Source organism: Bos javanicus, chromosome 16 (assembly GCF_032452875.1).
Source record: "Bos javanicus breed banteng chromosome 16, ARS-OSU_banteng_1.0, whole genome shotgun sequence".
Lineage (NCBI taxonomy): Eukaryota > Metazoa > Chordata > Mammalia > Artiodactyla > Bovidae > Bos > Bos javanicus.
In genome coordinates this window covers 80,461,460-80,486,142 of record NC_083883.1, presented here as the reverse complement: position 1 = coordinate 80,486,142, position 24,683 = coordinate 80,461,460, and the positions used below count along the sequence as shown (strand labels likewise).

General features: G+C 59.4%; 1 protein-coding gene across 1 annotated transcript in view; it reads right to left on the bottom strand.

Annotated features, from left to right (window-relative positions):
- Positions 1–11,936, bottom strand: part of PKP1 (plakophilin 1) — a 39,824-nt gene extending 27,888 nt beyond the window's left edge. Inside the window, exons 1-2 of the mRNA XM_061383753.1 lie at positions 11,532–11,936; positions 2,263–2,369 (exon numbers count right to left, since the gene is read on the bottom strand). Of these exons, the coding sequence (XP_061239737.1) occupies positions 2,263–2,369; positions 11,532–11,733 (309 nt within the window). The 5' untranslated portion in view covers positions 11,734–11,936. The remainder of the gene's footprint in view (positions 1–2,262; positions 2,370–11,531) is intronic.
- Positions 11,937–24,683: the final 12,747 nt, after the last annotated feature.

Below are 24,683 nucleotides of genomic sequence, written 5' to 3'. Positions count from 1 at the left end.
CAGCTGTGCGCTGTTCCCAGAAGCCTCCTGAGCGGAGCGGAGCCAGGACGTGCCCCGACAGCGCCGGCCCTGAGTCATGTCTTAAGTCCCGCCAGCAGGCCCTGGAGGGAGGGGTTCTCACCAGGTGTCAGCAGGCAGGCACCGCGAGGGTGGGGGCAGCGGGGACGGGCTCAATGGGCGGGAGAAACACTCAGCCCTGCCACACTCAGGCTCTGGGAGCAAGCCCTGGAAGAGCTCGCGTAGCCCTATCCAAAGGTCCGCTGAGACAACGCCTCCCGGTCCACCTGACGTCCACCTGACGGGAGCAGCCCGGGGGATGGACCCAGGGCAGGTGAAGCACCCACGGAGGGGAGCGCCGGCACCCGGCGGTCAGAGCTTGATCCAGAGCCACAGCGCCCAGGTTCCGATTGGGCAACGCACCGCCATGAAGACACACAGCAACTGCTCAGTCAGCAGCTTACTCATCCTCGCTGCCGGTCCCGTCCAGGGGCCTGCCCTCCTCTCTCCTCGCCCTTTCCATGGCATTATAAGTCATCCCCAGATTCTGCCTGGTCATCGGTCTACGTGTCAAAGCCTTTTGCTCACATCTGTGCCTGAACTACCAACCTGCTGGGCCCACTGTGCTCAGCAGGTATTGGCCCTGGTGTTACCAACTGACATCAAGAATCTGAAAAAAGAGGGCAAATGAATGCACAGCAAACCTAGTTAAACCTGTGACATGCAAGAAAGGCGAGTCCCCCTGTCTGAGCTACCAGGGAAGCCCAGTCCTCCCTGCTGCTGCTAAGCTGCTAAGTCGCTTCAGTCGTGTCCGACTCTGTGACCCCAGAGACGGCAGCCCACCAGGCTCCCCCGTCCCTGGGATTCTCCAGGCAAGAACACTGGAATGGGTTGCCATTTCCTTCTCCAATGCAGGAAAGTGAAAAGTGAAAGTGAAGTCGCTCAGTCGTGTCCGACTCTTAGCGACCCCATGAACTGCAGCCCACCAGGCTCCTCCGTCCATGGGATTTTCCAGGCAAGAGTACTGGAGTGGGGCCAAGTCCTCCCTAATGAGCCTCAATAAGACCTCAAGGAGGAAGGAATCAAGGGGATGACAAAGAACATGTAACTTGTAGATCACCCACCTCTCTCTTGCCCAGGACCTGGACAATCAGGGTGACATCTGTGAGCAACGTGGGCTCAAAGCCAGAGCTGCTGAAACTCGAGCCCCAGCGCACAGAGCCCAGCGTCTCCTGGAAAAGCTGTCCCCGCTGCACAGGCCTCAGGGGCCTCGCAGAACTCCTGGAGCAGTACAGGCTGATGTGGACGTTAGCAAAAATAAAGTCACGGAATCTGCAGACTGGGCGAAAACCTGGGCGTCGCCTAACCCAGCACCCCGATCTGGAGGAGCAGGAGACTCCTGTGTGGGCTTGTGTGGTTGAACCAGAGCATCTGGTTCAGTGCTTGGCGTGGAGTTAGGGCCAAAGAGGTATTTGCCCAGTAATGGGTGATGGGCACAGCGGGTGAGGCCACAGAGGACGGTGACAGGGCCAGGATGGAGGCATCGAGGACAGTCTCTTGCTCAGCTTTTTTAATGCATATTGTTTCATTTAGTCCTGACGACAACCCAGAGGTAGACTCTGTCAGACCCGTCCTACATGTGGAGAAACTAAGGCACAGAAGACTCTGGCCCAAGGTCACAAGCCCAGTAGCAGCACAACTAGAATCTGAATGTGAGTCTGTCCAACTTACAAACTCAAGCCATGCCGCCCTGGCACACACCCTCACTCCAGAGCTGCCATGCCGCGCCCTGGCACACACCCTCTTACTCCAGAGCTGCCGCCGCCATGGACGCCCCCGCCCCCAGCCTCAGGGGACCTCCAGAGTCCCGTCCTTGGTCATCAGCACACACTGAGGAGAGGGGACCCCTGGGGATTTTCCTAGAAATATCTAAATATGCCCATGACCAGACCACAAGAATTCAAACTTCTTTCAGATCCATGAGTAAATCGGACATAGGAGAAAATGGACTTAAAAAAAAAAGGATGTTTTGCTTATGCCTTTTCTAAAATGTTCTCATTTGATACATTTAGAAATACCCACTCTGCCCCGAAGGAGGCTGCAATAGCGCGACGTGAAATAATGGCCAAGCAAACAGACCGGTGAGGAATGGGGGGCTTCCCCTGGGGGACCTGCTGCCCCCCACCTCCTTCTCAGCAGCCAGGACGCTTTCTCCTGCTCAAACCAGGGACCGTGCCTGCAAGTGCCCAGGAAGCAGCTCCTTACCGGGTAGCCCCACGAGCCGCTCCCCGCCTGGAACTTGGAGTAGAAGCTGCTCCGGCTGCTGGTCCCGTAGTTGTTGTAGTTGTCGGCCAGGCCGTCGTACATGGAGCCTTGGGGACAAGGACAGGGGTTAGGACGGTGCCGGCCCCGTGCTGCCCCCAGCCCTCGTCCCCCAGGCATCGGCGCCCGCAGAGGAGACCAGCAGGACAGGGAGCAGCCCTGTGCCCGCCTCTCCTCCTCTGCCCGCCTCCTGCACAGTCGCATGGCTGCAGGCTCAGCTCTGAGGGCCCCGGGCAGCCCTCTTCCGGGGTCTACCTGCGGTGGGCTGGCACCAACAGGTCAGGAGCTGGCCTGGGGGGCCTCGGGCTCCTGCCGCCCCGGTCCAGGGAAGCAGGACCCCTCGCTCCACGAGGAAGGCCTTCCCGCTCAGGGGAAACAGCCAGGAGGTGGACATGCTGGGCCCAGAGGCTCTGCTCAGGGCCATGGGGCAGTGCCCAAAGATGCGGCCCGCACCCGGCAGACTCTGGTTCCCGACCCAGATGGGGCAAGGGGCCTCCTTCCTCTCCCAGGTGCCCCCGCCACTGAAGGGGGAGCAGCCACCGACCTCAAAGGACCAGGAAGGAGTAATTACTGTTTTCCCAGAGCGTGTGGGCCCGCAGATGACAGGGTCCGCAGGAGGACAGAGTGTCATCACGGTTATTAGGGGCAAAGTGGCTTCGGCTCGCAGAGGGCGGCCTGGGCACGCAGCCCCTTCACCGGAAGTGGGGGGGTGCTTCAGGACCTCTGGCTCTGCACAGCAGGGGGGGTGGGCCCTCAGGATGCCCGGCTCTGCATAGCAGGGGGGGAGCCTCAGGACTTCCGGCTCTGCACGGCAGGGGGCGTGGGGGGGGGTCCTCAGGATGCCTGGCTCTGCAGGGCGGGGCGGGGGCGGCTCAGGATGCCCGGCTCTGCCCGCTGCCTGGAGGCTGGCTGGGACCAGCCTGGGGCTCCGCTCACGCTGTGTCTTGTGCTAAGCCTCGGCTGCAGACGCAGAATCGTAACCGTCAGTGAACCCAAGCTCAAAACCTGGGAGCGAGCTCCGCCCGAGGGGCTGTCCTGGGTCTGGACCCTGGGCCGCATCCCGTCTGGCGCCCCATTTCCTGGACCGGGAGCTGTGGCCTGGGCGTCGGGAGCGAGGCTGGCCCCCAACCTCATTAAGTGACGGCCCTGGGGAAGGTGGGTCCTGGCCAAGGGCCTGAGTTCAGCTCCAGGGGCACTGTCTGGCTCAGTCCGCTCCCCCCCGGGGCTGTGCCCCACAGGCCCCCACACCTCTGGGGGTGGGCACTGAGCCCCCGAGCGGGGAAAGAACGCAGAGCAGGGGCAACTTTGCAACATGGCTGGCATCCCCGCCTCGGGCCACCTCCTCTGTCTAGAGCCAGGTGACCCTGACAGCTCGTAGGAGGGACCCTGCCCCTGACTCCCCAGGCCCCTACCACGGAGGGCTGCTGGGGCCACTGGCTGTGGCAGAGACCCCTGCCCTGCAGCCTAGAGGTGTTGAAACTGGTCCTGGCTCTGGACCTCGGTGGGGGCTCCCCAGGTGGCTCAGTGGTAAAGAATCCACGTGCCAGCGCAGGAGGCACAGGACACGCAGGTTCAGTTCCTGAGTGGGGAAGATCCTCTGGAGAAGGAAATGACAAACCACTTCAGTATTCTCGCCTGGAGAATCCCATGGACAGAGGAGCCTGGTGGGCTACAGTCCATGGGGTCACAAAGAGTTGGGCACGACTAAAGAGACTTGGCACGCACTTGCACTGGGCCTAGCCTTCCTCTTCTGGAGAAAGAAGGGGTGGGTTCTCTGCACCTCCAGGTCCCAAGACTGTGTGATCATAACAACTCTCACTGTGGCATTCAGGGAAGCCAGCCTTCTTGTCTCTAGAGACAGGCTTCAGCAAGGAAGCCTTGGGCACCCAAGGCTTGGGCATCATCGTCTCCTTGGCTGCCAGCCTCAGGGTCCCTCCAGAGGTGTGCCCGTTCCAGGGTGCCCTGGGCCCAGGCCTGACTCCCAAAGGGGCTCCCCTGAGGCTCTGACTCACTCCAAGCTCCCTGATGACCAGGCAGCTGCACTTCTTCCCTTCTCAGGAAGCCGCCCCTCTGAAAGGTGACCTTCATCAGGAGGAGCCTGGAGGCAATCTTGCAGACATGGACACCCAGGGGAGCCAGCCGACAGCCGGCGTGCTGTCCACCTCCCCTCTGTCCAGCCCACTCCTGCAGCCCTTCTGGGTGGGGCGGGGGGAACAGACCAGGGTCCCACAGGGCAGGAACTCCTCACCCAGGGGTGGGTGTGGGCCAGCCAGCCGCTTTGGATGGAAATCTGGGCTGGAGACAGACACGGGGTCCTGGGACAGGCGTCCCCAGGAGGCTCCATGGAGGGCAGGCTCCCACGGGGCCCCTCCCTGCTCGAGAGGGAGGCGGTCAGCAGTGACGTCACCAGCTGAAGCATCTCCTCCCCTGCCTGCACCTGCCCGCCTCCCTCTTACTTCCCTCCACATGACAGAGGGGGAGTTCTCTGCCATGGATCTGGAGTACCCTATCAGCCAAGGCCAGTTCCTGTGACCCAGGTGGACTGTGGTGGTGACAGGTGTGGGTGGCAGCTCTCACTTCTGGTTGGACCAAGGTCTCCAGGCCCTTCCAGGCAGCTCCTGAAGGCACCTTCCCAAGATCGTCTGCGACTGGGGGTCAGACTTCCTGACTCCCACTGTGAGCTGCCTGGCTTGGCCTCCTTGTGAGGACAAGGCTGCCATCACACCAGCCAGCACTGCTTCTCAGGCAGAAGGCAGCTGCTTGTGGGCTGTGGTTTCGAGGGAGGGGAGTCCAGAGACCTCACACACTTGCAGTCACAGCTTGCAGTGTGCCAGATACTCAAAGGGGTGCAGGTGGGAGGTGAGCCGTTTGTGAGCCCTGCTCCCACAGCAGAAGCAAGGGCTCCCTCTCCTGACTCGGGCGGGGGTCTGGTTGGTAAGCACCACCCTCTGAGTCAAGTGCAGCAGGAAGAACATGGGGCTTCTCCCTGAGGGTGATGGAACAGCTCTGCTGGCTTCTCCACTGGCCCCTTGACCTTTCTGGACACCACTCCTAGGAAGCCTTTCACAATGACCCCCACCTGGTCCCTGCTCCCCAGGCTGCTGTTGTCTCAGTGCTGGGCACGGTGAGGTATGGGGCCCCCGCCCAGCCCGCACCTGCAGCAGGACACTGGGGTGCTTCACTCCACTCGGCCAGCTCCCCCCTCACCCAGAGAGGACCCTGATTGGTCCGTGAACTGGGGAGAGACTGGAGCCAGAGTGCCCACAGCTGTAGCCCTGGAGGGGGTGGGAAGAAGGGTCCCAGCACCGCTCACTCCACATTCACCCCACCTCCCGGGGAGCACGGCACCCACAGTCCTCTCAGGAAGGGCCATGAGCCTCTCTGTCCAACATGTGTCTGCCACGAGGTGTCTGCCCACCCCCAGAAGTCTGGGGTCAGAGGGCAAAGGTCCGCCTCCCCCGTGGGGTCAGCATCGTCAGCCGTTTTGCCCGCACAGAAGCCTCATTTGGGTCAGCAATCGGGGGAGACCCATGCCGCAGACGAAAGCACCTGGGGTCCTCCCCTCGGGCCGCACAGGGGCGACTCGCCCCGGGTCACCGGGGAGCCCTCGTCAGGACGCCCAAGACTCTTCCCCCGCCGGGCGGGCGGACCCACCCGGGATGACTCATCCTTCCACCTCCAGGCTTTCCGTGGCCACACCCGCCACACCTGAAACATTCCTGCTCTCCTCTGGGTGGGCCCCGCCCACTCCCCCAACCCGACCATGGCCAGCTCCTCCTGGGGAGACCCCCCGGGCGCTCAGGCCTCCCGTGGAGCCGGTCAGCACGTGGCCACCTGCTGGACACACTCCTGCCGTGTGTTCTTCGTGTGTGTGTGTGCGTGTGTGTGCATGTGTGTGCGTGTGTGCGTGTCGGGGGAGGTCCCCACCCACGCCAACCCCAGGACCGGACTCCACCTGGAGGAGGTCCTCGGGACATTAGCCAGCCTGCCGGCCAGGCTGCTCCAGGGCAGAGTCCACCCCCCTCCCCAGCCCCCACGCCCCACCCCACGAGCCGCCGGGCCTCAGAGAGGGGCGCCTCCAACGGCCCCACAAGGCCCTGTCTTCCGGGTGCTCTTGTGCTTACGTCGATTCCTCAGCACAAAACCTTGAGAAAGGACGCCCGCTACCTTTTGGCCCTGAAATGCTTTTGCTTCACCCCCTAAATCCCTCCCATCAGGGGTGCCCAGCAGAGAGGGGCCCACAGTAAGAGGGACTTCAGTGAGACAGTAAGGACTGTGGGGAGATGGCACAGGAGACGCCTGGGCGCCTGGACCGTCCGGCAGCCCGGCGCCTGCCCTCCCACCACCAGGCATGGCGGGAGATGTTCCACCCTCGCCCAGGCCAGAGGGGAGCTCCGGACGTGCCACCCGGCCCTGGATGAGGGCGTTCTACCCAGCCCCACAGCCACCCTGGCACAGTCCTGCCCATTCCCGCGCACGTGTAGGAACAGACACCAGAGCGGCCTGGGCCGCCACAGCCCCGTCTCCCCCGTCCCTCGCCAGCACACGTGACTCCGAGGGCTGGCCGGGGCGTGCTCAAACCAGCTCTGAACCTGCTTCTCCTTCTGATGATCTGTGCGCGGCCACCGCTGAGCCTGAGGGTTGAGCCAAGGGCAGGGCTGGCACAGGGGGCGGGGCTGGGCAGGGCTCACCCCGCGGGGGGTTCCAGAGTAAACGACTGTCCCCAGCTACCGCCACGCTGGATGACATTTATATGTGTGCATGTGTGTGTGTGTGTGTGTGTGCACGCGCGCGCATGCGATGGGGTGATCCCCACACTGGGTCTCTGTCTGAGGCAGGGTGGGGACAAGAACAAGGATTCCTGAACTCTGTTGCAAGTCCACCTGCCCACGCTGTCCCCACAGTAACTAAACCAGAGCCTCCAGGGTGGGACCCGGGCACACGCATTCTTTAAAACTCCCAGACGGTGCCAACACATGGCCACGATTGAAAGCAGTGTGCACTGGGAGATATATTTTAGTGATCCGATGCTTCCTGGAGGGAGACAGGGAGGGCTGTGTCTTGTGAGGAGCGGCCTTTTGCCGCGGCAGGTGGTTTGGGGAAACGGTCTGCAGAGGCAGTGAGACAAACAATCTGCTTCCAGTGAAACATCGGGGGGCGATCGCACCCCACCTCTTACGGCTGCACAGACCCAGAGAGAGGCAGGGCTGGCTTGAGGTCACACAGCAGCTGGCAACAGCTCCAGAGAGCGCTCAAGCCTCCGGGGGCCAGCCGGACTCCTGCTGCTGCACGAGCTGGGAGGCAGGGTGAGTGTGTGTGCGAGGACACCTGTGTGCACATGTGCGTGCCTCAGAGGTGCAGCCAATAAAGAGCCTTGCACTAGGCTACCTCCCACTCCCGGGAAGCATTCTTTCATTTTGTTTTGTTCAAACATCACACACCTTCTAGGAGTCATGCCCTGTAGAGAGGTAGCTCCCAGAGTTTTAAACCTCGAACAACTGGGGTATTGGTATAGATAGTGTGGTGTGTGGGGAGAGGAGTTTGTTTTGTTTGTTTTTTTAATCTCTGTCAATGAGCTCAGCAAAGGAGCAGGAAGCTGGGAAACGGCGCGCGCCGCGGGACAGCCGGGCTACTCGGCATTTTTGCATGTATTGTAACAGGCCGGTGGAAATGCTGGCTAAGTCCTCAGCTCCGAGCCAAGAGGCCTTGTGAAGAAAGGAGGACTGGCTCCCGCGAAGTGTAATCAGGACACTCTGCTCTGGGACAGGCCGCCACAGACACCCCGCCCTCCTCGCCCCTCGGCGCTGGTCCCGAGGGAGAAGCCCAGCAGAGCCGTCTGAGCCTGGCCCGTGCCCGGGACGGGGCACCTTCCGAGAGAGCGGAGAGTGGACCCCTGCCCTGGGCGCAGCCTTGTGCTGAGACATGGCCCACGCAAGTCCAAGAGCCAGCCAGCGCGGCCCTAGATGGGGCCGTGCCAACCCTCCCCCTGGGTGCAAGCCTCCGCCAGGAGGGCCTCGGGGAGAGGACACCTGCCCCGCGCACCCCCCACCTCTGCCCGTGCTGCTGAGGAGGGTGCAGATGGGACCCCCAGCCCGTGGTGACGCCTCTCGGGGCAGTGGGCAGAGTGGGCGGGTCAGGACTCCCTGGAGTGAGGAGTGGTGTGCAGAAGGGAGTGGGCTCCAGCATGTGTGTGTGTGCGTGCAAGGGTGTGCCCATTCATGTGCGTGTGTGTGCGTGTGTGCATGCGTGTGTGCACGTGTGTGCACATTCGTGTGTGTGTGCACGTGCGTGTGTGTGTGTGCATGGTGGTGGTGGTAGGTTTGGATTTGAGTCTGAGTAGGCTTGGTCAGCTTTCAGCAGAGGCTCTGAGCGGAGTGTAAAGGGCGTGAGCACCACAGGGCCTTGGGCGGGACGACAGTGCACCAGCCCCTTCCCACACAATCCACCCCGCATGGACTCCCCCTCAAGGGGGTCACATTTTCCAGCCCCCATCTCCCACTGGGCGGCCACCTCCCAGGTTCCTTCTGCTTCCCACCTGGGCTTACACCCTTTGCCCACGGGCACCCTTAGGAAGCAAGGGCAGCCACGCCCCAGAGCCCCTTCAGGAAAAGACGGGGTGGGGGCAGGTCCCGAGTAGACTCCTCCTGAAGGGTGTCCAGGCCCCAGAGACCCCCTCCCTCCCTGGGCACTGCCTGGCTGGGCAGGGCATCTGTCTGGGCCCAGGTTTTGGGGGAGGGCACGGCGTCTGCGCCAGGCCCCTTCCACGGGCCCCTTTCCCCATCCTCCAAGGCTCCAGGCCCCTCATGTCATGGACCAGGTGGAGAGCAGCCCCGTGGGGCCGGAGCCAGGGCAGGGGCCCGGGAAAATCAAAGACCCCACAGAAGCCTGCTCTCCTGTCGTGGGAAACGGAAGGAGAACCAAGTCTGTCCTGGGGCGGAGGGGGACGGCCTGGCATGTGGTCCCCCCAGGGACCCCGTCACCCGTCCTGGGAACCAGAGCACATGCGTCAAACGAAACCAACGGGACAAAGAGAGACCAGAGCCGGCAGAGGTGGTCTCGGAGCACACAGGGGGCGCCTTGGCGGTGCTTGCCAGAAGGAGGGGATCCCTCGGAAGACAAAGCCAGACAAACCAGAAACACCAGCTCCAGGTGGCCTGATGGCCTCGCCCAGTTACAGCGCCCGCTGGGGAAACTGGTCCAAGCCAAGGGTAAAAGGGACACGCCTACAGGGTCAGCCCTCGGAGAGGGACACGTGGGCTATCGGCAGAGTCCACGCACACCTGCTGACGCCCCCAGAGGACCTCGGGGTGGAGGCGTGGGAAGGGGAGGGGTGGACGTCGCCACAGAGAGGGAGGCCAGGGCGCCCAGCCAGCACCCCGTTGGGGCTGGGAGGGGGCATCGGGCACCTCGCCTGGCTGTCTTCTACAGAGCTGCGGCCCCCAGCGCAGGCCAGGGAGGAGCGGGCGAGGAGGGACCGGCGAGCCCCGTCCCAGGGAGAGAGGAAGCCGGCTTGAGCAGCGACTGTGCTGCGCCCAGAAAGGGGACACTTCTTTTCCAGTCCTACTTCCAAAAAAGGCTGGAAGCAGCCGCCGAGGCCCCAAGCAAACGGGAAGGTGGCAAGCACTCCGGAAGCTGCGACTTTGAGTGGGAGCCTGGCGGGAGAGGAGCCAGGGCGGGGGCACAGAGCCACAGGCGTGCGGGCTTGGGCGCAGGGCAGTCCTCTGCCAGCCATCTTCTCGCCCTCAGCTGTACCTGGGGCCACTCAGGGGAGAGAAGGAGGCATGGAGGTAGAAATCGTGAGCTGCCGTGTGTGTGTGTGTGTGTGTGTGTGTGTGTGTGAGAGAGAGAGAGAGCGAGAGCTGGTATGTGTGTGTGTGCATACCTGTGTGCATGTGGACCACGGGCGGGGGTCCGTCCCCTTTGTCTCCTCCTCTTTACTACTCTCGTCTACCCCACTCTCTCATGAGCTCCTGACTTGAAAAATATACCTCTTTTTTTTTTTTCCAATAAATAAACCTTGGTTGACCTGTATTGGTTTACAGTCTGCAGCTTCCTCATTAGCCTTAAACTACTGGGCTTCCCTGATGGCTCAGACAGTAAAGAATCTGCCTGCAATACAGAAGGCCCGGGTTCAGTCCCTGGGTTGGGAAGATCCCCTGGAGAAAGAAATGGCAACCGACTCCAGTATTATTGCCTGGAGAATTCCATGGACAGTGGAGCCTGGCGGGCTACCATCCATGGGATCCCAAAGAGCTGTACACGACTGACCGGACTTTCACAAACTTAACTAAATAATTAAGTAGAAGGTACCCGCTGACTTACATGTAATTCTCACTGGGAAATGCTTTGTATGAGTCTTTGGTCTAGAACTTCCACTGAGGCGACTGTCAGGTAACAGACCTTCCTCCTTGAGTTTCAGGGGTCCTGCCCCTTTCTCCTGCCCTTCCCTGACAGCTGGGGGACCTCAGCGCGGCAGGGAGGGGCTTGCCAGGCCCATGCCTAGATCGAGGAGTGCCCAGCACCAGGGCCCAGCCAGGGGTAGGGGCGGTTCTGGCCTCCAAGCAAATTGCCTCTGGCCTCTAAGAGGCACACTTCTACACCGGCTGAGTGGGCAGGCGAGTTCTGAGGGAGAGGGGGCTGCTCTCAGCCTCGAGGGCGTCCTGGACCCCTCCCCGGGCTCAGCCCCCACGGTCCGCGCTGCCCTGGGGCCACCTGGGAACCACACTGCCTCCTCCGGGTGTGAGGCTCCCGCGCCGGCGCCATCAGAGGGCGCCTGCCTCCTGTGCCCGGTTCCCGGAGTGCGAGCCCCTCCCGAGTTCTCGGCGGGCTCCGTGACTCCCAGTCCATCCCAGCCAGGCACTGGGCGGCCCCTCCGCCCCGGACCGGGACCCCACAGCTAAGTCCGTGAACGTTGGGGTGGGAAGGGTGAGGGGCGCTCGACCACGGGCAGCTGGGCAGGATCGGGCTGGGGAGAGACCCCTGGAGCCGGCTGGGGAAGAGAACCCCGGGACCCGAGGTCGGCCCTGACTGTCCGCCACTGAGCGGTCAGGGCCGCGGCTCCACGGTGGACCAGGAGGCAGGGCGCACCCGCTGGGGCCCTCCGCGCGGACCCTGCCCCGCGCCGCCAGATGGGGACGCGCGCGCCCCTCGCCCTGCCACCTGGGAGGCGCGTCGGGGAAGGGCGAACGGCCACGCGGGCATCCGGCCCTCACCTCGGTTGGAGTGACTCAGGGTGGACGACTGGGAAGACTTGGACTTCTGCCGCTTGACGGTCATCATCACCTGTTCCTGCACGCGCTGCCGGCCCGACGTGCCGGTCTTCATCTTCTGGTCGGACGGCAGAGCCAGCGTCGAGTTGTCCTGGTCCTGGAAGCATTCGTAGGCCAAGGCGGTCTTGAGCGGCGAGTGGTTCATGGCGGCGCGGGCGCGGGCGCGGGGCGCGGGGCGCGGGCCTGGAGAGCGAGCCGAGCGGCGCGAGGTGCGGGCGGCGGCGGAAGCGGGCTCTTCTCGCGCTCAGCGGCTCCCTGTGCCCATAGAGCGACGGTCCGCGCGCGCGACGGCTCTGGGCTGCTCCCGGCGCCTCCACCCGCCGTCCGGGCCCGGCACTGGCGGGCCCGCCCTCCGCCAGACTGGATATACCGCCCCGCCCCGCGCCGCCCCCTCCCCGCCGCGGCCGCTCCGCAGGAGCCCCGGGCGCCGCGCCGGGCCGGGCGCTCTCGGGGGCAGGGCTTCCAGTCCCGAACGTGGACCGTGGCGGCTTCCTCCTTTCTCTCCCTTTGTCCCCGTCCCTCTCGCCGCGACCTGCCGAGGCGAGGCCGCCTCCCGGGAGCCGCCCTCTGGCCCCGTCCTGCGCGCTCAGGAGTAAAGCTTGCGCTCAGCTCAGGCCGCGGGAGACTTCTCTCCAGGAAAAGAGTCCTTCTCCACGGAGCGCCCCGCACAGCCCGATGCCCGTCTCCCTCCGTCCAGGGGTCAGGGCAGAGACCAACCCTGTGGATGGGGGCTCCCAGGCTGACGCAGGAGCACCGCCCTGTCCAAAGGCTCGGGGCTAAGACACCTTCCGATCTGAAGGGAAGGGGTGTGGGCCCGAAGCCCACCCAGGGCGAGACGTGAGATGCAAAACCATAGGGGAGCACCCCCACCCCCGTCCCGGGCATGGGCTCCCCAGGGCAACACCTGGTGAGCAGTGGGTGTCTCTGAAACTCCGGACTCAAATCCTAAAATGGGCTCCTGGCTGTCTTAGGGGCTCAATAAAAGTCGGTTTTAGCGGATGAATGGAGACTGGCTAACTTAAGGCAAATTAAGGTAACATGAAGTAACTCGAATCCTGCCCAGATCCTTACAGACAAACTGGAAGGATGCCTGGCCTTTTCAAAGTACCCGGTGGTGGATTTATTACCCTGGGAAGTTGCGCGTGCTCACCCACACTCCCTGGGGACACGTCTAGTGAGGCTTTGTTCCTGTAGCCTTGTCTTCAGGCCCAGAGGTCGCTGGCACCAGGGGACCTGGTGTGTAACAGGAACTGAATATTTTAAACTTATGTTGATGGAAATCTTTCTAAAGGCAGCGCGCCCTGCCTTTCCCTGTTAAGCAAAAGACCCTGAGCACAGTCGTGCCCTTCCTGACACGCTGGACACCCAGTGCTGAGCTGTAGTGCGGCCCAGGGGCTCCTCCAGCAGTCACCTCTGTTCTCCTTTGTAGCTGGCACTCACAGCTCATGTCCTTCCCTTTCAGTTTGCCCTTCTGCCCTGTAGAGGGGACTCTCAGAAGCTGCGCTTGTCAGGGATGCTGTGAGGAGGAATGGATAAGCCTGAGGACGGTCTTAGGGCCCACGTGATGGTCACTCTCTGGCTGCCTGAGACGTGGGTGTTACAAGCAGCAGCCCAGCTGTTCTCCATAATGCATTCCTGGGAGCCACGTGCAGAGCAGAATATCGTAAAGCACATCATGGTTTCAATAGAAACAGTTTGATAATTGAGGGTTAGGTCCCTAAGAACTTAGCATCAAGTAAGCCAGAGATGTGACCAACGACAGGTCGTAGATAGCCAAGTGCACCCCCTGCAGACTTCGACCACCGCTTCCAGCTGTAAGACCCCACTTCTAGCCTCAGTCTGTCGGGGCTGGCCATCATCGGGCCCACCTTCTGCAGTTCCCTGACCCAGAGAGCAGGTAGACTGCCCCTGGTCTCCAGTTAATACATGGCAAGGCCTCCGTTCCCATCAAGCCTGGCTCTCCCCTCCACACGACCAGCCTCCTTGTAAAAGCCCTATAAAATTGGCCTTAAAGTTCAGGACACACCGATGCCAGAAGCGCCCCATCGTCCTGTAAAGTACACATGACCACACATAACAACCCGAGTCCATTGTATCACACACCAGGACCGCCTACAACCCAATGTGCTGGCCGTAATAAATGCCAATTACATCTTTGAATGATGAGAGTTTTGCTACCGGGAGGATGCAGAAGGGCCCTGAAGGGGGTGACGGAAGTACCCGTATCGCTACAGAGGGCCTTACTTACCCCTGGAGGTCAAAACCGATTATCTTTAGAATCGCTTCCAGATGTGAAGTTTTTCTAGATGCTTCTCTATGATTTTGGTTTTATTATTGTGATATACTGAAAGCCACGGTGAGTATTCGCTGTGCTCCCGCCAATCAGCACGGTCTGGGCCCTTCATGGACAGCCTGGTTTGAATCCTTATAATCTTCCTATGAGCTGAGTACCAGCGCCATCATCTTTCTTTTTCAGATGAGCAAAGAGGCTTGGCAAGGTCACCAGGCTGGTAAGCCGCCTGAGCACAGGCAGCCTGGACCCAGCCCTGGGGCACCTGGGGACGGTGCTGGACGGCCTCTTTGAGATGTCCCCGTGACAAGCAGCCGCTGAAAGCCTTCCGTGGACCAGCCTTTTAACAGCATCTGTTCCATCACATGGCATGAAAGCCAGGCCTGCGGGGACCCAGCTCCAGCTGCCTCCCTAGTTCGCCGCATGACGCTGGACTGGCCCCCTCTTCTGTCCTCCCCACCAAATCTGTGAAGTGAGGAGGTAGACTTGGCAGCTCCCAAGCCCACTGTCACCCTAACACCTGGATCAGTTACGTCATCTCTCCTACCTCTAACACCAAGGAGAAAGGGAGTGTGGCTGTGGATGTGGATGGAGGGCGGGCTGGTGCCAGGGGCCCGTCCATGCTGCAGACACGATTTTATCTCCCCAGAACCCCCCAGAACCTGCAGGAGATACGGCTTTGCCGATGAGGAAACACACTGAGAAGCCTGAAGTCAGTGGTGCAGTGGAGACCTGAACCCAGTCAGACCTCCACCTGGGAGAAAGAAAGGGAGGGGACTAGGGCTTCCCTGGTGGCCCAGGGAGCAAGACTCTGAGCTCCCAAGGAGGGGGCCCCAGGTTTGATCCCTGACCAGGGAACTAGATCCCACAAGCTTCAACGGAGAGTCTGCATGCCACAGCTAGAGATCCTGTGAGCCACAACTAAGAGTCCACGCAGCCAAGTAAAGACACAAAAGTTTTAAAAAGAAGAAGAAAGGAAGCGGGCTCATGCAGCAAGTCTGGGACCATGGTGATGGGTATTCTGGCTGGAAGACTCTTGCCATCCATCACCTCCCTTCTCCACCGGCCCCAGCCCTGCCCCATGGGGCCCTGCGTCAGAAACGGGCTGAGAGGGTCACAGTCCCCAATGAGAGAGCAGAGGTCATGAGGGCCCCTGAGATGAGCATGCTCTGGACAGCATGCCTGTAGATGGTGAACATACCTTAGTGAGTGTGGGTGACGAGTCCTGAGGGTGTGGGGCGGTCTAGGGAGAAAGCATCTTGGAAGAACTTAACCCTGACTTGATTCGGAAACGAGAGTCGATTTCATCCTCAAAGATGTCGCCATGACAAGTACGAACGAGGGTCTCACCCTCTGCCCCTGCCCTGCAGGCTGCTGTGACCCCGAGTCCACCACTCTCAATGCTCAAGGTTCACAGCTTTGTGACTGAGAAATGGACGACGGGCTCCTTCATTTGACGGTGTCCGTGAGGACCGCCCACTTGGCGGGCCCTGTCCTAGGACACGATGCTCGAAGAGACCAAGTTCCCCTGCATCCAGCTCACCCCCTGGAGGCGGGGGAGGCAGCGGCAGCCAATCCAGGCAGGAGCCCTGGCCCGGGTGGAGGCTGAGAGCAGGCCCCTGGGGCTCCTGTTTTCAGTCCCCCAGGTGAGGGGGCCACCTCCACCCAAACCCCAGATGGAGCCAGAACTGGTGGCTTCCCAGGTGGACCCCTGAGCTGGGAGGCATGGCCCGCCACGTGCAGCTCAGTCCTCAGCGCCTGCCTTGTCCGCCCGCACCTGCCCTCCGCTGCAGGCAGCTGTGGGCTTCCCGTTTCGCCTGCCCAGATGTTCCAGCTGAGTCCCTGGTCAGCTCGTGGGCTCCCCAGTGGCTCCCCAACTCGGGAGCCACAGAACCTTCCCTGGGGGATCCCGCTGCCCTCCCCAGCCTCTCAGCAGCCTCCCTTCTCGCTCTCTTCCCTCCCAGCCCTGCCCACTCTCCTGGTGCCCAGTGCCCATTCCATGTTTTTGCACGGCCGTTGCTCCGTGTGCCCCTCACTCAGGCTGTCCTGTGAGCCATCCCAGGGCTAAAAGGCTACAGGCGGTCTGGGAGGGTCAGAGGCCAGTGCTCAGGCAGTCCGTCTCAGCCGTGTGAACCATGGGTGTAAAGGCTGCAAACCTGGCATGTCCTCAGGACCCACAGACCAGGGTGGCCTCGGGGTGTGTGGGGGAGGTGCGCACGGGTGGGCGCAGGCAGGCGGGGTGCCGCAGGGCTCCGTGTGGTGACGGGAGTGCCCTGTGTCCGTGCTGACTGTGCCAGCTACAGCACAACGAGAGGCGGGTAACACAAGAACCTGGCCTAACGGACATGCACACTCCTGTACCTGTGGGTCTCCCTTTGAATGCAGATTCCAAAGAGGAGCAAGGAGAGACAAGAAAGCCTTCCTCACGATCAATGCAAAGAAACAGAGGAAAACAACAGATGGGAAAGACTAGGGATCTCTTCAAGGAAATCAGAGACACCAAGGGAACATTCATGCAAATATGGGCTCTATAAAGGATGGAAATGGTATGGACCTAACGGAAGCAGAAGATATTAAGAAGAGGTGGTGAGAATACACAGAAGAACTGCACAAAAAAGATCTTCATGACCCAGATAATCACGATGGTGTGATCACTCACCTAGAGCCAGACATCCTGGAATGTGAAGTCAAGTGGGCCTTAGAAAGCATCACTACGAACAAAGCTAGTGGAGGTGATGGAATTCCAGTTGAGCTATTTCAAATCCTGAAAGATGATGCTGTGAAAGTGCTGCACTCAATATGCCAGCAAATGTGGAAAACTCAGCAGTGGCCACAGGACTGGAAAAGGTCAGTTTTCATTCCAATCCCAAAGAAAGGCAGTGCCAAAGAATGCTCAAACTACCTCACGATTGTATTCATCTCACACGCTAGCAAAGTAATGCTCAAAATTCTCCAAGCCAGGCTTCAGCAATACGTGAACCGTGAACTTCCTGATGTTCAAGCTGGTTTTAGAAAAGGCAGAGGAACCAGAGATCAAATTGCCAACATCCATTGGATCATCCACTGGAAAAGGCAAGAAAGTTCCAGAAAAACATCTACTTCTGCTTTATTGACTATGCCAAAGCCTTTGACTGTGTGGATCACAACAAACTGTGGAAAATTCAAGAGATGGGAATGCCAGACACCTGACCTGCCTCCTGAGAAATCTGTAGGTAGGTCAAGAGCAGCAGTTAGAACCTGACATGGAGCAACAGACTGGTTTAAAATTGGGAAATCAAGGCTATACATTGTCACCCTGTTTATTTAACTTCTATGCAGAGTACATCATGCACAAGCTGGAATCCAGATTTCTGGGAGAAATATCAATAACAGATATGCAGATGACACCACCCTTATGGCAGAAAGTGAAGAAGAACTAAAGAGCCTCTTGGTGAAAGTGAAATAAGAGACGAAAAAGCAGGCTTCAGATCAGATGAGATCAGTCGCTCAGTCGTGTCCGACTCTTTGCAACCCCATGAATCGCAGCACACCAGGCTTCCCTGTCCATCACCAACTCCCGGAGTTCACCCAGACTCACGTCCATCGAGTCAGTGATGCCATTCAGCCATCTCATCCTCTGTCATCCCCTTCTCCTCCTGCCCCCAATCCCTCCCAGCATCAGAGTCTTTTCCAATGAGTCAACTCTTCGCATGAGGTGGCCAAAGTACTGGAGTTTCAGCTTTAGCATCATTCCTTCCAAAGAAATCCCAGGGCTGATCTCCTTCAGAATGGACTGGTTGGATCTCCTTGCAGTCCAAGGGACTCTCAAGAGTTTTCTCCAACACCACAGTTCAAAAGCATCAATTCTTCAGTGCTCAGCCTTTTTCACAGTCCAACTGTTACATCCATACATGACCACAGGAAAAACCATAGCCTTGACTAGACGAACCTTTGTTGGCAAAGTAATCTCTCTGCTTTTAAATATGCTATCTAGATTGGTCATAACTTTCCTTCCAAGGAGTAAGCGTCTCTTAATTTCATGGCTGCTTTCACCATCTGCAGTGATTTCAGAGCCCCCAAAAATAAAGTCTGACACTGTTTCCACTGTTTCCCCAATTATTTCCCATGAAGTGATGGGACTGGATGCCATGAACTTCGTTTTCTGAATGTTGAGCTTTAAGCCAACTTTTTCACTCTCCTCTTTCACTTTCATCAAGAGGCTTTTGAGTTCCTCTTCCCTTTCTGCCATAAGGGTGGTGTCATCTGCATATCTGAGGTTATTGATATTTATCCCGGCAATCTTGATTCCAGCTTGTGCTTCCTCCAGTCCAGCGTTTCTCATGATGTGCTCTGCATATAAGTTAAATAAACAGGGTGACAGTATACAGCCTTGACGTACTCCTTTTCCTATTTGGAACCAGTCTGTTGTTCCATGTCCAGTTCTAACTGTTGCTTCCTGACCTGCATACAGATTTCTCAAGAGGCAGGTCAGGTGGTCTGGTATTCCCATCTCTTTCATAATTTTCCACAGTTTATTGTGATCCATACAGTCAAAGGCTTTGGCATAGTCAATAAAGCAGAAATAGATGTTTTTCTGGAACTCTCTTGCTTTTTCCATGATCCACCGGATGTTGGCAATTTGATCTCTGGTTCCTCTGCCTTTTCTAAAACCAGCTTGAACATCAGGAAGTTCACGGTTCACGTATTGCTGAAGCCTGGCTTGGAGAATTGTGAGCATTACTTTACTAGCGTGTGAGATGAGTGCAATTGTGCGGTAGTTTGAGCATTCTTTGGCATTGCCTTTCTTTGGGATTGGAATGAAAACTGACCTTTTCCAGTTCTGTGGCCACTGCTGAGTTTTCCAAATTTGCTGGCATATTGAGTGCAGCACTTTCACAGCATCATCTTTCAGGATTTGGAATAGCTCAACTGGAATTCCATCACCTCCACTAGCTTTGTTTGTAGTGATGCTTTCTAAGGCCCACTTGACTTCACATTCCAGGATGTCTGGCTCTAGGTCAGTGATGACACCATAGTGATTATCTGGGTCATGAAGATCTTTTTTGTACAGTTCTTCTGTGTATTCTTGCCATCTCTTCTTAATATCTTCTGCTTCTGTTAGGTCCATACCATTTCTGTCCTTTATCGAGCCCATCTTTGCATGAAATGTTCCCTTGGTATCTCTGATTTTCTTGAAGAGATCTCTAGTCTTTCCCATTCTGTTGTTTTTCTCTATTTCTTTGCATTGATTGCTGAGGAAGGCTTTTTTATCTCTCCTTGCTATTTTTTGGAACTCTGCATTCAGATGCTTATATCTTTCCTTTTCTCCTTTGCTTTTTGCTTCTCTTCTTTTCACAGCTATTTGTAAGGCCTCCCCAGATAGCCATTTTGCTTTTTTGCATTTCTTTTCCATGGGGATGGTCTTTGATCCCTGTCTCCTGTACAATGTCACGAACCTCATTCCATAGTTCATCAGGCAGTCTAAGTCCCATCATTTCATGGCAAATAGATGGGGGAACAATGGAAATAGTGACAGACTTTATTTTCTTGGGCTCCAAAATCACTGCAGATGGTGACTGCAGCCAAGAAATTAAAAGGCGCTTGCTCCTTGGAAGAAAAGCTATGACCAACATAGACAGCATATTAAAAAGCAGAGGCAACACTTTGACGACAATGGTCTGTCTAGTCAAAGCTATGTTTTTCCCAGTAGTCATGTATGGATGTGAGAGCTGGACCATAAAGAAAGCTGAGTGCCGAGGAACTGATGCTTTTGAACTGTGGTGTTGGAGAAGACTCTTGAGAGTCCCTTGGACTGCACGGAGATCCAACCAGATCATCCTAAAGGAGATCAGTCCTGGGTGTTCATTGGAAGGACTGATGCTGAAGCTGAAGCTCCAATACTTTGGCCACCTGATGCGAAGAACTGACTCATTGGAAAAGACCCTGATGCTGGGAAAGATTGAAGGCAGGAGGAGAAGGGGACGACAGAGGATGAGATGGTTGGATGGCATCACCAACTTGATGGACATGAGTCTGAGTAAACTCCAGGAGTTGGTGATGGACAGGGAGGCCTGGCGTGCTGCAGTCCACGGGGTTGCAAAGAGCCAGACACGACTGAACTGATACTACTGTACATCAAATAGATAAGTAACAAGCAAGCACTGTCTAACACAGGGCACTGGATAGTCTGTGCTAGATGTATAGCACGGATCTAGGTCTATTCTGCTAGATATTCAGTATTCTGTGATAATCTATACGGGAAAAGAATCTGAAAAAGCATGTGTATATATACACACATATGTATAGCTGAATCACTTTGCTGAACATCCAAAACTAACACAACATTGTAAATCAACTATATTTCAATTAAAATGTTTTTAATTGCTGCTAAGTCGCTTCAGTCGTGTCCAACTCTGTGCAACCCCAGAGACAGCAGCCCACCAGGCTCCCCCGTCCCTGGGATTCTTCAGGCAAGAACACTGGAGTGGGTTGCCATTTCCTTCTCCAATACGTGAAAGTGAAGTCGCTCAGTTGTGTCCGACTCGCTTCGACCCCATGGACTGCAGCCTACCGGGCTCCTCCGTCCATGGGATTTTCCAGGCAAGAGTACTGGAGTGGGGTGCCATTGCCTACTCCGTGTTTTTAATTAAAAAATACTAAATGAAGTAAAAAAAAAATTTGATGCCTCAGACATACCGGCCATATTTCAAACACCCTCAATGCACGAGTGCAGTTATTAATAGCACTTTAGCTCAGATGGTAAGGAATCTGCCTACAATGCAGGAGACCCAAGTTCTATTCCTGGGTCAGGAAGATGTCCTGGAGAAGGGAATGGCTATCCACTCCAGTATTCTTACCCAGAGAATACCACGGGGTCGCAGAGTCAGACACAGCTGAGAGACTAAGATGACGACGAGCCCGGGGACCTCCAGCATGGGATCCTGCCGGCCTCTCTGGGCCTCTGTCTGGGGCTTGGATTCTGTTCTAAGAGGGTTGAGAGGCCACCAAGGGGCCTGAAGCAGGAGGGACGAGTCGCTCCACACCCGCCTCCTGCCACCTGTCAGCTCATCAGCCCTGTTTGCCAAGGAATTCCCCCAAACGAGTGGATTCAGTGCCCCCTCCAGGGCCCGTGTACCTGGCACCTACCTGGCAGCCCCGGCACTGTAAGAGCCTGAGGGACGGGCTGAGAGCCACTCCTTTCTCTCCCCACTGCTCATGCTGGCACACACTGCAGTAAACGCTTGCTGTGTCCACCCAGGGCACCTGCCCGCTCTGGAGCCAGGTCTCTGGGATAATGGAGGCCCAGCCCTCGCTCTCCTAAAGGCTGGCTTCTCCCAGCACCTTCATGTTCCTCTCACCACCTGCTGGCGGGGGTACCCCCAGGAAGCACACGACCTCAGCCCACCTCTCGGCCTCCAGGGAACGCAGGGACCCTCTCTGCACACCTCCTGAGAGAAGCCCGCCCCGGGAAGTCAGAGTGCCCTGCCCGCCTGCCCTTCCCAGTCATCTTGGGGAACACCAGTCTAAGGAAGTGTCCTCCCAAGGATCTGAACGAATGAACTCTGTGGTGGCCCCTCTCAGGGTTCTGGACCCCTGCTGCGCTCGGGGGACCAGAGTAGGACTGGACAGACCCTGGACTTGAGTCCTGGTGTGACCTTATGCCACCCTAGGTGTGGGTGCCCGCAGCCCTGTCGTCCCAGGTCATCGCGCCTGGAGAGTCCCAGGGGCCACAGAGTGGCTGTCCGCCCTCGAGGGGGACGTCCTGCGAAGGGGCCCGGGCGGCAGAGGCCATGCCCCAAGCCCCTCTCGGGGGTCCTGGTTGGACGACTGGAGCACGTGACCAGGGACCCGGTCCCCGAGGCCGCGCGGGACCCGGGGGGCGGCTGTGCCCCTCCGTCCACGCCACCAGCAGGGGCCGGGGGCCAGCTCCGGCCGAGTGGGGCGGGGAGCAGAGGCCTGCGGAGCCAGCGAGTCTGGGCGGGTCCTGGGCGCTGGGAGGGGCCAGCTCAGGGGCCAGGCCGGGCTGTGCACGCGGCCCCCGACACCCCGGGATTCTCCGGGAGCTGCCGCTCTGGTCTCCCTGGGCAGGGCGGTGTCCGAGCTGGGGGCTGGGCGGGTGATGAATAACAGCCGCAGCCAGCCCGGCCCAACTGGCTGCTGTCAGCGCGGGATCTGCTCCGCCCCGCCCGGCTGCCAACCCAAAATTCCAGTTCTGTTCTCCCCACGCGGCCAAACCCAGCGCCCGCCCCGGGCCAGCGCTGCTGTTTTGCAAACCTGTGACAGGACTGGGCTCCGGGCGGGGCCTGGGCCTCAGGATCGGGGTGCGGGTGGGGTGGAGAGTGGAGTGCATGGGGGGCTGGGGACGGGGCAGGGGTGCACGGCTCCCTGCAGGACCGAAGACCCCCGAGCACAGGCTCCAGGGGCTCCCCAGGAGGCGGCCTGGGGAACAAGACCAGGCCTTTGCAGCCACTGCTAGCTGTGTGACCTTGAACCAGCCGCTTGACCTCTCTGCCTCAGTTTCCCCTTTGTTGTCTAGTCACACCTGGCTCACAGGCTTCTTATAACCATAAACACGTATAAAGTGTTTACCACCCATCTGGCCCCAAGCCAGGCGCCCCGCAGGAGCTTAACGACAAGCGGAGCATCCTTCCCTCCTCCCCGGGGCCACCTGTCCACCCCCCAGAGCCCACTGCACTGCTGGCCACTGCTGCCCCTCCCAGGCTCTAAGGCCCGGCCCCGCCCCTCCCCCTCCATCCTCTCCCCTCCCCCTCCCAGCCAGAACCATCCTCTGCGGTCCTGACTCCGGCGTCATTGACTTTGGAGACCTCAGAACATCACAGGTGGAGGGGGTCTCGGAGACCATCTGCTCAAGCCCTGGACCCGTCAGAGGAGGCGTCTGAGGGCAGAGACGATGGGACCCCGCCTCGCACAGGCCTCCTGCACCCCAGAGGCCGGGCTGCGGCTCCCTTTGGGGGACAGTGGGGGGCGGGCTGAGTGGTGAAACACTGGGGAGACTGAGGGCAGCCCTTGCTGGGAGAGTCCTGGCGTTTGGAGGCCGTGGGAGCGGGGAGCTGGCAGGGCTAAGGTATGAGGCCCCCCCGGCCCCACCCCCTCGCCGCGGGCTCTGTGCTCCCCTGGGTCCCACAGTCACCTGCCCCAGCCCTCACAGCCTCCTGGCAATAGGGTGAGTCACCTGTCCGCGCCCCAGACGGGGCCACACCCAGGCCAGCTGGCACCCCACGGTGTTTCTGCTCTGAGCTGCTTTCTGGCAGCCTGCCAGCCACGGATGGGCACTGGTGGGGCTGCGCTGAGTCCCGCTGGGGGCAAGCCCTGTCTGCATCACCCCCCCCCCCCCCGCCCCCTGCCTTGGCTGGGAGCCCACCCAGTGCTTTCTTAGCAGGAGCCCTGACAGCCAGCCAGCCAGGTGCCCCGGCTACTGGGCCCCATGGGCGCTGGGCTTCAGGCTACTTCGAAAGGTCTGCCGTCTCCCGCTGACCCCGCCTGAGTCGGGGGCCACAGGGGTGTGATTCATGGCCTCTCTGCCTGGTGGGGTGGCTGCTCCTCCTCCCGACTCAGCCCCATCACACCCTGCCCTCACCCCCCACCCACAGGCGCCCCTCCCCATGGCGCCCTGAGCTGGACAGCTTGCCTTCCCCAGCGCATGGTGAGGCATCCGCATCACCAGCGTCCCTGAGACAGGGCCCGGTAAAGCAGGGCTTGGATGTCCCATTGGTGTGTTGTTAGGACATCCTGTGGCCAGTGGCCCGTTTGGGCACCGCTCTGCCCAACGCCCCCCGCCCCGCCTTCCAGGAGGTACTGTCATCCCAGAGGCCCTGCTGGAGGTGTGCTGGACGGGGCCCGTAGTTACAAGGAGCCAGAAACGGGGGGCCTCTGACGCCGCCGTCTGCAGCCTTAGCCCTGCGCTGGCTGCTAAGCTCTGGAGGGGCCAGGGGGCCTCTCCTTGCCCTGCAGGGCTGCCCACGCTGGCCTTCTGCCCCCAGGAGGCCAGGGCGGCTTGTCACGGAGGATTCTGCCCCCACCCCGCTGGCCGGGGACTGGTGACTTTGAATTCCACTGAAGCCAGACACACCTGCCCACCTTACTGCCCTCAGCTCAGACCTCGGGCTGGGGAGGGTGGGCATAGTGACGTGGTAGTAAAATTTGCGGCCTTTTGGGAACGGGATGCTGGGGGCCAAGGGCAGTGGGAGGCAAGTGTGCGGTCCACGTGAGGAGTCCTGAGAGGGGATGTCCTGGGGGACCCGGGGGAGGGGGCACTCACTGGCATGGTTCACCTCTGCTTTTTGCACAAGGCTTCATGACCCTGCTTCCTGTCTGTCTAGGTCTGCAGTCTCCAGAGTGGTCTGGGATCTGCCCACGCATTTCCCTCCCGAGAAAAGTGTTGCCCCGTCAGCGCCCCTACTGTGAAGCCGGGGCTCAGAACGACTGCAGGACTCAGTAGCCGAGCTGAGCCTCTGAGGTCATCCCTGCAGCCCTCCATGGAGGACTTCCCTCCACGCCCACCCCTCACACAGCACAGGACAGTCTGGGGTGGACTGAGCTGCTGGAGAGCACAGTCATCGTGGGGGGCACTGGGGCACCCCCCAAAGGATGTGTCCATATCCTGCCCCCGAACCTGGGGAAGGAACCTTGTTGGGAAGGGGTGTTTGCAGATACAGTCAAGCGAAGGATCTGGAGATGAGGCCACCCTGGGTTGTGGGTGGGCCTGAAGCCCATGACCAGCGTCCTTCCTGGAGGAGGCAGAGGGCAATGGAGCCAGGGAAGAAGGGCATGGAGCCAGCAGTAGGGGTGGCCACGCCACCAGCGCT